This window comes from Thalassophryne amazonica, chromosome 9, assembly GCF_902500255.1.
Source record: "Thalassophryne amazonica chromosome 9, fThaAma1.1, whole genome shotgun sequence".
Lineage (NCBI taxonomy): Eukaryota > Metazoa > Chordata > Actinopteri > Batrachoidiformes > Batrachoididae > Thalassophryne > Thalassophryne amazonica.
This window is the reverse complement of record NC_047111.1, coordinates 114,002,950-114,015,693: the sequence shown is the minus strand read 5'-3', so window position 1 is coordinate 114,015,693 and position 12,744 is coordinate 114,002,950. Positions and strand designations below refer to the sequence as shown.

At 43.1% G+C, this 12,744-nt stretch overlaps 1 protein-coding gene across 1 annotated transcript in view; it reads right to left on the bottom strand.

Moving 5' to 3' along the window:
* Positions 1–12,744, bottom strand: part of LOC117518003 (vacuole membrane protein 1-like) — a 256,471-nt gene that overhangs the window by 124,722 nt on the left and 119,005 nt on the right. Inside the window, exon 7 of the mRNA XM_034179118.1 lies at positions 11,038–11,268. Within this exon, the coding sequence (XP_034035009.1) occupies positions 11,038–11,268 (231 nt within the window). The remainder of the gene's footprint in view (positions 1–11,037; positions 11,269–12,744) is intronic.

The window sequence follows — 12,744 nt, the reverse complement described above, 5'->3', positions numbered from 1 at the left end:
GTGCAGTTGTTGCTAAGTGAATGTGGATGCTGGGTGTGAAAATGACCACAGTGTTGGTTGGACACCAGAAATGACACTTTGCCCTCAGTAGAAGATAGGGACCTACATTTTCAATGAGAATGAAACACTCCAGTTTTATACAGATACAGATCCTTTATTGTCATTGTAACCAGTACAACGAAAAGGTAAGGTACAAGCCTTTCAGTGCAAATGTAAACCTGAGGAAACTATGCACATACTTGAAAGTTCTAGAGCAGAAAAGAAAAATAAACATACACGTAAAATTTAACCGAATGAAAGAGGTATGTCCAGAGTGCAAATTATAAAAGAAGAAAAAAATTCTAAAAAGGAAGTAGCAAAAAATAGATTGCATATAAAAAAAGACAAGAGTATACAAAACTGTATATTTCAGAGGCAGTGGATATTGCACATAAACAAATATTGCACTAATTTCAATTTTTTTATTTGGTTCCAGTGGCATTCAAAGCTCTAACAGCAGTTGGGTATAATCTGTTTTTCAGTCTATTTGCACTTGCTTTAATGGCCCTGTACCATCTGCCTGACAGCAGTAGCTCAAACTGAGAGTGTCCAGGGTGGGATGAGTCCTTTAGGATGGTGTTGGCTCTCCTGAGACAATAAGAGCCATGAAGGTCCCCCAGTGTGGGTAGAAGGCATCCAGTGATCTCCTCTGGAGCTCTTTCCTGTTTGCCAAAGTGCAGCTGACAAACCACGTACAGAGGCAGTATGTGAGGATGCTCTCCATGGTAGAGTGGTAAAAACACAAGCAATCTCTGGTTTATGTTATTTTTCCCGAGGATTCTCAGAAAGTGGAGTCTTTGCTGTGCCTTCTTTACCAAGTGTGTGATGTTCCTGTCCCAGGTCAGTTTCTGCTCTATGTGGACTCCAAGAAAACAGAAGTCTTTGACGCTTTCCACACAGGTCCCCCAATGATAACGGGCTAAATGTCTGCTTTGTTTCTCCTGATGTCTATGATTAGCTCCTTGGTTTTGGATGTGTTCAGGAGCAGGTTATTTTCTCTACACCCCACCATCAGCTGTTCCACGTCATCCCGGTAGGCGGACTCATCTCCTCCAGTGATGCAGCCTACCACTGTGGTGTCATCCACATACTTAATAAAGGTGTTGCTGGTATGGTAGGGGTGCAGTCAGAGGTGTAGAGGGTGAAGAGCAGTGGGCTCAGCACGCAGCCTTGACGGGAATCGGTGCAGAGTGTCAGAGCTGTGGATATGTGAGGGCCAATCCTGACTCTCTGTGAGCAATCTAACAGAAAGTCCTTAATCCAAAAACATGTGGAATGAAGTAGACAGAGGTTCAGCAGTTTCCTCACGAGGCCTTGGGGGAGGATGGTGTTGAATGCTGAACTATAAGCCACAAAGAGAAGACGGGTGTAGTTACCCTGTTGCTCCAGGTAGGTCAGTGTGGTGTAGAGGGCAACAGTCACGGTGTCCTCTGTTGACCTGTTGGCCTTGTAAGTGAATTTGTATGGGTCTTGAGTGTGGGTTATGAATGACATGATGTGACTTCATCACCACCGGTGTGAGTGCAGCAGGCTGTCATTGAGGCTGGTTCTGGGGGATTTCTTGGGTAGGGGGACTACAGTGGAGTTCTTCAGGCATGACAGGACAGCTGACTGTGTTGGGGACCGCTTGAAGATTTTGGTGAAAATCCCAGCAAGCTGGTCTGCACAGTCTTTCAGCACCTGCCTGGAGACACCGCGGGGACCTGTTGCTTTGCGTGGGTTGACACCTCACAGCGTGTGCCTCACCTCGTGCTCCACCACAGAAATGAAACTGCTGTACTTTGATTTGGCAACTTAAGCAGTCAGAGTTGCTGGCTTCATTTGCAGAACTTTGTGTTTGAGCAACAGCAATGTGAAATGAGGAGAACTGAATCTAGATTATCATCATTTGAGGGAGTCTTCCTCTTACAATGATCAGTCCTTCCCCCAGGTTTTGTGGACGTCAGGTAGCTTATCCTATATGATCTGGATAGAAGGACAAGCGGACGAAACAACCCTTCCAATAATATAACTAAATAAACGCATACCGAAATCTTGACTATGAGTGAATATGTTTGTTTCTGATGATCCATTCCTCTGACTACATGTTTCCAAGTGCATATGGTTAATGTATCATAAACAATAATGAAGCTTGAAAGCAAGTTACAGCAGAAAGCAGCTGTGGAAAGTGTGCCTAGTTCCTGTAAAGCTCCCTGTAGTAAAGAAGTAGCTGTGGACATGTATTTCCCCTCTCACCACATAATGCAGAACAAGGAAACAGAGAAGAAAGAATGATAAACTCATTATGTGTGACTGGTCAAGTTCTCTTTTCCTGAGGTTTAGCTGCTGTAACCTTCTCAGCAATGCTATTTAAAGTGGAGAATGAAGAAATTCAACTAGATAACACAGAACTGTGTGGTTGTGTGTGTGTGTGGGGAGGGCATCTCTGTCTCTCTCTCTCTCTCTCACACACACACACACACACACACACACACACACACACACACACACACACACACACACACACACACACACACACACACACACACACACACTGTGAGTTGATTTCATGACAACTCTGACACACGTTTGACTCACTGATGAGCCACAGAGTTCCAAGGTAACTGCAACTAGACACCCAGAAAAGACACTAAAATGTCATTATTATGCAGTTATTAAGGTGCCTAGATGTCTTGGGTATTAGGTCTCTCTGAAGAATCCTTGGGTACTGCTGGAATACCTTTGTGTCAAACAATCGATTAGATTGGCTGCCAATCAGGAGCCAGTTCAGCTCTACAAGATGGTGCACCGGTGTCACCGACTGAACGGTCTCCCTTAAAAATCCGTCCACCTTTTGCATCTGCGCATGCGTCATTAGCCGCGGTTCACAGATTAAAACCTCATTTATGCTTCAAACTGCACTCCAGTCATCATCTACCTCAGCGACAGATATCTGAAGCTTTTGTACAACGATCATTTCCACATAAATTCAGCATTATTTCATCATAAAAGGTGGCGGAAGCGACCAGAGCACCAGGGCTAAGCGAGCTGCTAGCTGATGCGCTCACTGCACGTCAGTCATTTCAAAGCATCACGGAATTTTGCAGTTTCTGCTTAAAAATGCCTCGTTTTCTGCCTAAAACTGACTTTAGAATGATTTAAGAGGTTTACCTTTATCATCTGATGGTTAATAATCACATTAATCCATCTGATTGCTGTGGGTGATTGCTGCACCTTTTGTGCAGATGCAAAAGGCGGACCGATTTTTAGAGGCGGTCTGCGGCACCGGTACATATTTTGTTTTGGCTGTTTTTTTTTGTTTGTTTTCCCTTGAGGATGCCCCATGTTGATGCCAAGTTGGATGCTCTTCCTGACACAACTCCAATGGGCAGTGGGAATGGGCAACACGTGGTCTAGAACTGGGAACCGTCTGTTCTGGAAGCAAGCCATCATGCTGCATTAATTATTACAATTTGATTCACAAAAAATTTACATTTATGTTATTGCTCTTTATTGGTGTAGAAGTACTACAAGAATCATTCACAGCAGCCACAAGAATGGTTAGAGGTGTGAAACCACTAACACTGCTCCGGGGAATTCACAATGAGGTGTTGGGGGTTTCCCAAAGTGAATGAATTGTCAATGAACGCATTGTACCTGAAGTCTGACTGTAGTTTTGTCAGGCTCACAGACACCTGGTCAGAGCACAAAACATTTAAGCAAATAATAAATAGTGAGTTTCAACACTTCTTAACATGGTTTATATGAAAATAAGATTTCACAGGAATGTACACATCTTCACGCTTCTAGTTGCTAATTATAAAAAACATTTAACGTGTTGAAGTACTTTGAGCTTCAAGTATCATACTGAAAAATGTGTCTCTATATAAAGCCAACAAATCTGGTGGCGTTTGTGTTTGACCACCTCAGTTTTGATGAAAACCTTAAAGATCATGTTATGCATATTAGATTGAGACTACGCATTGTTATAAACAGTCTGTGCACAGCCATTACTTGCAGAAAACCATAAATGAACTTCCTGTACCATTGGTCAAGTTGTAATTACATCATCATCATAATATGGATGTTCAACCTGAGTGTAGAGAATGCGTAGTACAAGTCTTCTTCAGTAAACGTGCATAAATACATTCCTGAAAATGGAGACCCAGTCAAGACCCAGCTAGTTTTTTGAGATGACTATTGACAGGTTGTCTGACTGCCTGGTTGACGATCAGGACCCAGAGAGAGAGAGAGAGAGAGAGAGAGAGAGAGAGAGAGAGAGAGAGAGAGAGAGAGAGAGAGAGAGAAAGCACAATGTCAGGCTCAGAACACAATTTACATGGCTCATTTCACATCTTGTTCAAAACATGCTGTCCTCCAAATCTTTATTAGTGAAATACCTCTCCTCTGCACTAAAACACTTCCCTCTTAGTTCCCTTTTAGTTAATTTTCCACAAACCTGCACTCTCTCATGGCACAGATCCAAGTTGGGAGATCTGAGACCCAACCTGATCCAGAATAGACTGACTGATATTTCTTACTGACCTGCCTTGGGTCTTGGATCGGCTCTTTGGTCACTAGATCAAAGAGGAACTGTGAAGCCTTCTGATGTGTAGTTGTAGAAACAGTTCATCAATGAAGTCTGTCATCTGAGTATCAACTATGGCAGGAACGATGGGTATTTCCTGGTTGTCTGCAGCGGAGCGATTAAAGCTGAACCCTCGGACGCAGCTTGCAACTTGGATAACAAACCTGACTTTGTGGGAGCCTCTGTGAGATCACAGAAGCATGTTTCACAGTATTTCTATTAATGATTGGCAGCTGTGTGAGGTTTTGCAACATTACTGCTCAAATTAACCTGTTCCATACATGTTATAGAGTGGTGGCAATGTGGTGGCCAAGCAGTTTCCAGAGCAGAACGTTCCCAGTTCAAGACAATTCCTGCCCTTTATCCGTGTAAGGTGGAGATGCGTCAGGACATCAGTGTAAAACATGTACCAAAGCAATGTACCAAAGCAGATCTATCTCAGATCTGCTATGGTGACCCCGAGTGAAAAAGGAGAACCCGAAGGAACCTATGATGCATATCATAGAGATGTTTGCGTGTTGGCTATGAATGTCATGCAAAATATGCACTATGCACAATTCCTCGAATCACAGCCAGAGAAGCCTATAACTTCTTTTGGACTGTCTGGGTGTCTTTGGTGGCTTTCTTCACTATTCTCCTTCTTGCATTGTAATTTAGTTTTTTAAAACTGTCCCCTCCAAAAAGTTACCATATAGGACTATACTGTTTGTGTGTCTTAAAGAGTGATTCAACTTAAGCCCCAAGACATATTCATTGACTTGGAAATGTGCATGTATCCATCACTGACTTGTTTGAAGAAATTGGCAATAAAACTGATTATTTATGTGTGTTATACCAAAGGGCACCATTACTTATGCAACATCATGTTGGCTTTGATATTTGCATTTAATTATATCAAGTTGTAGAGATTTGCTTTGAGTTTGAGTTTAAGGAGGATAATTTTAAAAATTTTAATATTGAGAAGCCTCAATCATATATACGAGGTCTGTCCAAAAAGTATCGGACCTTTTTATTTTTTTCAAAAACCATATGGATTTGAATCACGTGTGATTGCATCAGCCAAGCTTGAACCTTCGTGCGCATGCGTGAGTTTTTTCACGCCTGTCGGTTGTGTCATTCGCCTGTGAGCAGGCTTTGTGTGAGCAGTGGTCCACCCCTCTCGTCGGATTTTTATTGCAAATAAATGTCTGAACGATTTGGAGCTTTGCTGCATCAAATCTTTCCAGAAACTGTGAGAGACCTCCAGGTGGACACCATTCGGAAAATTTAGATGGCTTTCAGCGATGATTTTATGGGGATTACACAGATTAAGGAGTGATCCAGCCAGTTTAAAGACCGCCCACAGCATCTGAGAGCGCGCCGCGCTCTGAGCGCCGATCGACAAGCTGAATCAACCAGATCATTTCCAACGTGGAGGCTTTGTTGATCCGGGACGTCGTCTGACTTTCACAAAAGAGGCAGAAGGCGTGGACATCAGCACTTTATCGGCACATTCTACTGTTACAGGAGTTTTTTTTTTCATGGAAAGAGAAGCGAGGATTGTGCCACCGTGCTGCTCATGGCGCGGGACAAAACCACAAAACCGACAGGCGTGAAAAAACTCACGCATGCACACGAAGGTTCAAGCTTGGCTGATGCAATGACATGTGATTCAAAATCCATACGGTTTTTGCAAAAAATAAAAGGTCCAACACTTTTTGGACAGACCTCGTGTATATATATATATATATATATATATATATATATATATATATATATATGCAATGCTATGCAATGCACAACAAAACAAAATGCAGAAAGACGCCGAACTTTTGAATGGACATTTTCGGTACAAAGTTCTACAGGATCAGGCCCGGATCCAGACCGGTTTGGACCGATGCAATTTTTTTTTACCCATCGTTCGTCATCGGTAAAAAAAAAAATCTTGAATAATCTCGAAAGCTGAACGTGTCCCCGCGGTGAACACAGCTTTTCGGTGGTTTTCATGTCAACCTATAGTCCGTAAATTATACAGATTTTTCCGAGTTTCAAAGTCATATGGATGTACAAATAAAGTCGGATATTCAGGGTTTGGTCTGTAATAAACTATTTCTGCAGCGCGGCTCCACTTTGAAGCCATGAACCATTGAAGCAATGCTTCGATCCAGTAGCTCGTTGGTTCTTTGATTCACTGCTCTTCAGAAACGGCAAGCTGCTTCTTAACCCCTCGCAAAGCCATTAAAATATCGTCAGTCACTTTTGTGTGGATTAAAGTCACTAACTGGGACTCTTGTCTTGTTGCTGTCAAGAAACGAGAATCGTCCTCCGTTCTGTTCACACAGCTCGAAACGCTGCGTGGCTGAGACAGAGTCCGGTCAGAATTAATAACTTCAAAATGAATAAAATGACACCTCTTTCCAAATGCAATACAGACAAGAAACTACAATCGACTAAAATGTTTTTTTTTTCCTCCCAAAATGAAACGTGCTGTCCTCACAGGACATGCCAGAACATGTCCTGTGAGGCTTCATCACGGTGTTGCTTTGCGCCATGCGGCGACCACCGCGATGCGCGGAATTCTTCCGCACGTCTGTCTCAATGTGCCAAAAAAGTGCTGATGTCCACGTCTTTTCACAATTCCTGTGCTAGTCAGACGACGTCCCGGATAAAACACAGCGTCCAGTTTGGAAATGAACGGCACATTCCACTGTTACAGGAGTTTTTGTCATGGAAAGAGCAGCGGAGGCTTCGCGCGTCGCGGCGGTGCCGCATGGCGCACAGCAACGTCGTGATGAAGCCTCACGGGACATGTTCTGGCATGTCCAGGCACATCCACGATTTCTCGGATAATCACTCGATGGAAAAACCACCGACAGCTGTCTGAACGCCATCTCAAAGCCGTCCTGTGAGACCAAAACGGAGGTGTTCCTTTGTCTTGCTCCATCAGCAAATCGGTCGTGACGCGCAAAGCCACCGCTTGGCTTTCCATGACAAAATCTCTTGTTAAAAGTGAAATCTGCCGGAAAATGGTTGATGTCCAGCTCTTGTGATAACCAGAGAAATGGCACACGATGGTCACGGATCCAGACAGCCATCCGTTTAGAAATGAAATGGTCGTTCAGCCTGTCGATGGCGCCTTCGGAGCGCGGCGCGCCCCACAGTCGCTGGGGGCCGTCCTTAAAGTGACAGTAACACTCCTTATTCTCTACCACGCCCGTAACATTTTCACCGAAAGCCAGATAAATTTTTCTAATGGTTTCCAGCTGCCAGTCTCTACCAGTTTCTGAAAAAATTCTGATGGAAAAAAACCCAAATCATTCCACCATTTCCTGACAATGAAAATCCGACGAGGGGGCTGGACCACTCCTCACTCAAAGCCTGCTCACAGGCGAATGACGCAACCGACAGGTGTGGAAAAACTCACGCATGCGCACGAGGGTTCAAACTTGTCTGACGCAATCACGCGTGATTCAAATCCATATGGTTTTTGAAAAAAATAATAAGGTCGGATACTTTTGTAATAGACCTTGTATATATATATATATATATATATATATATATATATATATATATATACACCCAAGGTCTATTAGATAATAAACCGACCCTTTTATTATTTTTTTTAACTATATGGATTTGAATGACGTGCGATTACACCAATCATGCTTGAACCCTCGTGCGCATGCGTGAGTTTTTTCACGCGTGTCGGTGACGTCATTTCCCTGTGGGCAGGCCTTGAGTGAGATGTGGTCCTGCCCTCTCGGCTGAATTCCTTTGTTTCACCCGCTGCTCGAGACGGCGCGCGTTGCTTTATCAAAATTTTTTCTGGACCTGTGAGGAATATCCGAGAGGACACTATTCGAGAAATGAAGCTGGTTTTCGGTGAAAAGTTTAACGGCTGATGAGAGATTATGGGGTGTTTCTGTTGGTGTAAGGACTTCCCACGGAGCGGGACGTCGCGCAGCGCTTCCAGGCGCCGTCGTCGGCCTGTTTCAACCTGAAAACATCCTAATTTAAGGCTTAATTCACCCAGGACGTCGTGAGAGAACAGAGAAGATTCAGAAGAGGCCGGCATGAGGACTTTATGCGGACATTCCACTGTTTAAGGACATTTTATAATGAAAGACGTGCGCGCAAATTCGCCGAGTCGTTTCCGTGACGACTCAGCAAATCTGTGTGCGCCGCAACAGGAAAAACACCTCCGTGTTGAAAACCATTTGTAAAATTCAGGCGGCTTTTGATGGCTTTCAACAAGTGAGTAACTGAGAAATTATTTAACAGGTTGGGCATGTTCCAACTTGCCCGTTAAGGTTTCCAACGGAGGTGTTTTTCCTGTCGCGACCCCCCGCGGTCAGGTCCGGCCTGACATGCGACTCTGCCCGCACGTTCTTTCATTACAAAATGTCTGTTAACAATGGAATGTCCGAATACACTCCTCATGCCGACTTCTTCTGAAAGTTCTCTGTTCTCTGACGACTTACTGCGTCAACAGAGCCTGAAATGTGGAAGTTTTCAACTTGAAACGGCGAGACGCTGCCGCCTTGAAGCGCAGATCGCCGTCAGGCGCCGTGGGCCGTCCTTAAAGCGACACTAACAGACCAAAATCTCTCATCAGCCGTTAAAATTTTTACCGAAAACCAGCTGAATTTATCAAATGGTGTCCACTCAGTTGTGCCTTACAGTTTTGAAAAAATTTTTTATCAAACAAAGCAACAGTCTCTGAGCCATTCCTAAACAATGAAAAAACGACGAGAGGGTGGACGACTCCTCACTCAAAGACTGCCCACAGGCGAATGACGTAACCGACAGGCGTGAAAAAACTCTTGCATGCCCACGAGGGTTCAAGCATGTCTGATGTAATCACACGTGATTCAAATCCATATGGTTTTTGAAAAAAATAATAAGGTCGGATACTTTTCTAACAGACCTCGTATATATATATATATATATATATATATATATATATATACAGTGATGCCGGTAACGCGTTACCATTTTTTTTAGTAACGAGTAATCTAACGCGTTAATCTTTCCAAATCAGTAATCACATTAAAGTTACTTCTCCAAGTCACTGTGCGTTACTATTATTTTTCATTGTGGGTCGATAGCAGCATTAAACTTGGTCTGTGGGCAGGAGGTCGGGGTTCAACTGAACTGTCCACTTTCAGCGAGCTGTGAGCTTTTCGTCCACGGTTTTTTGCAGCTGCTCGACTCGTCCTCACCTCTTAAAGCACAGTGACAGCACACCTGCACTGAGCTTTACAAAGACATTTTTATACTTTTTTCCCTCCTTTATTTAGAATTCTGAGCTGAGCCGCTCTGTATTGTCTCGTTAAAAACAGCTGATCCTCTGCGACGCGTCAACAACTAACACTATTTTCCACTCAAATGCACCTAAACTCTCTTTCTGAGGACCACATGATGTGAAAACGCAATAAAACTTTCTTACCTGTAAATCTGGTCATGTTTTCTGTATAAATAAATGTTATCCATTCTTTCAAACGCCAAAACAGGGGCGAATCCAGATGGAATGGGGGCGTGGGGCAAGGATGTGCCCCCCCACAACACCCCTAGATTAAAGGTCCAGTTTTGAAGCCGTTTTTTACTACAACTACTAATATTGCTTAAAATAATAATAATTTCGACAAGTAAAATGTTTAGAAAGAATTTAAATGTTAGAAAAATGTTAGAATTTAATAGTTACATTTATAAACAATGTAGGTTTGAAATTGCAAGTTTTACTGTTACAGTGCTGTCAACAGTTAAATATGAGGTCAAGAAAGAGGTTTTTATTTTACTTTTTATAAAACAAGTATTTATTTTCATTGAAGTCAAGAAAGGGTGACTATAAAGTGAGTTTTGGCAAAACAAGTATCATTGTCATGTTGACGTGGCAGAGGGTTGTTGTCGGCAGCTGGGGAAAGTAACTAAAAAAGTAACTAGTAATCTAACTTAGTTACTTTTACAATTGAGTAATCAGTAAAGTAACTAAGTTACTTTTTCAAGGAGTAATCAGTAATCAGTAATTGGATTACTTTTTCAAAGTAACTGTGGCAACACTGTATATACGTATATACACACACACACACACACATATATATATATATATATTTTTTTTTTTTTTTTTTTTTGAAAAGGCATAAACAAATTAAAATGTGTAAAAGCCCAAAGGGCTGAATACTTTTCCAAGGCAATGTATGCAAAACAGAAATACACACTTTCCACTGAATGCAAATTTTCAAAATAAAAGGTGGTCATTGGAAAAATTAGCCTTCGCCTTAGTTTTCAAAGAAATGACAGGGGTTTCTAAGCTGATAGCAACAATATCAGCTTAGAATATGAATGTGCAACCTGATTGGAGAGTGTGGACACAACTTGGGCCTGTGAAAGTATATAATTCTGTGCAGATTCTCCTGCTCATCAGCCTTTAATGTCTGTGCACAGCCACTCACCCACATGAAAGCTTCCAAGCGTACTTTGGACATGATGGTCCAGAGCGAGACGCTTCCCTGGAGAGCTGCTGTCCCCACCTCCCCAGCTGACTCTGCAGCTGCCACGCCCAGCTGCTCGGCTGCCGGCGCTTCCGCATGGGGACAGACTATATGGTCTGGATAGGGTGGCTCAGGAAAATTCACTGAGCCACATTCATAAGCTGCCAGAGTCACTGATGCCATGTGTGGTCCCTGAGAACAGGAGAGTGAGAGAAAGTCAAAGACAGAGGGCGACAAAGACAGAAGTGAAAAAGCGTGGGAGTGAATCCATCCACCTGTCGGAGGTAGTTTTGAGTCAGAGGAAGACCCCTACACATTTGCATATGAAGAAAGTGACACCAGTGAGTCAGAATCTGAATGATAACATGAAGACTGTTGATTTTTGTTTGCTCAAGTCAAGCCTGTGTGTCCTGTTGTACTTTACCTCTGTTTTCAATGAGAAACTTCATTAACATAATGGAGGAGTCTGTCCTTTCCTTTCCACATGAGGTAATTTTTTTCATACATGACAACAGGTGGAAATTTTACAGAAACCCATGCAGCAATTAAAGGCGTGGAGGACCCCAGGTGGAAACAATCAAAGACAGAAACCAAAGCTGGGTCACACCCCCCCCCCCCCCCCCCCACACACACACACAATAATGACAAAGACAAACTGTTGCAAGATGAATAAATATGCCGGAGTTTGAATCCAGTCATTTCTCACCACATGTGTGGAAAGCTGTATAATAATCAAGAATCATCCAAATTCCTAACACTTTTTCATATTTCTTAGCAAATACACATGTGACAAATTAACATACTTGAGGACCCACAGTATTCGATTGGGGCCGTCTGGTTTACATTTCTGGGTCCTTCTTCCAATATATGCTTCCAGGGGAAAAAACCCCAATCCAAACTAAGTGCCCCATCACACATAACAACGCTGGGCAAAAGAAGCAGAAACTGGAAGAAAATCCACGAACAAAAAAAATGAAATGGGGAACTACAAAACATTCCACCTGCCGAAGGGAGAGACACATGGTTGGACAGGCGTGCACGATACCGCGGCAACAGTTTTGTGAACGCTCGTGTTCACACGCACGAACACAGTGCGAGCACGTAGAAAGTAGCGCACACAGCAGCGGAGGGAAAAATTAATAAAACACCACAATTTATAATACTTCATTCCTGTTATAAAGAGCGGACTTAACCTCCGCCTAGACATACACCACAAAGTAATAAAATGCATTACTGTTCTCCCTTTTATGTTTTACATGAGTTACTTGATGCTCCCGTCTCATGAAGAGCCAAGCTCTCACGTTGTGAACACATCAGTCGGCATGGCGTGTTCAGCACGCAGTGTCCCGCTGGTGACCACATTGCAAATGTGATATGTGTTTTAATTATTACAATGTGGGGAAATCTCATAGTTACACGCACCTCCCAGTGGCATCCAGCATTGCGGCGCGCTGATGCGGCGGTCAGCTGACAGGCAATATTTGTTTTTGTTTATGCCTACGTGAGGACAGCATGCTGAAGTCCGCTTTTTACGGTGAAGTTATGCAACACCATATTCTACATATTCTACAGGTGTTCTCCAGCTGTGACTTGCAAGCACAGATATCTGAACAGCTGCAGGTCACAGGGACACGCTCACCTTTGTCTGCTGACCTCGTCAGCTCACAG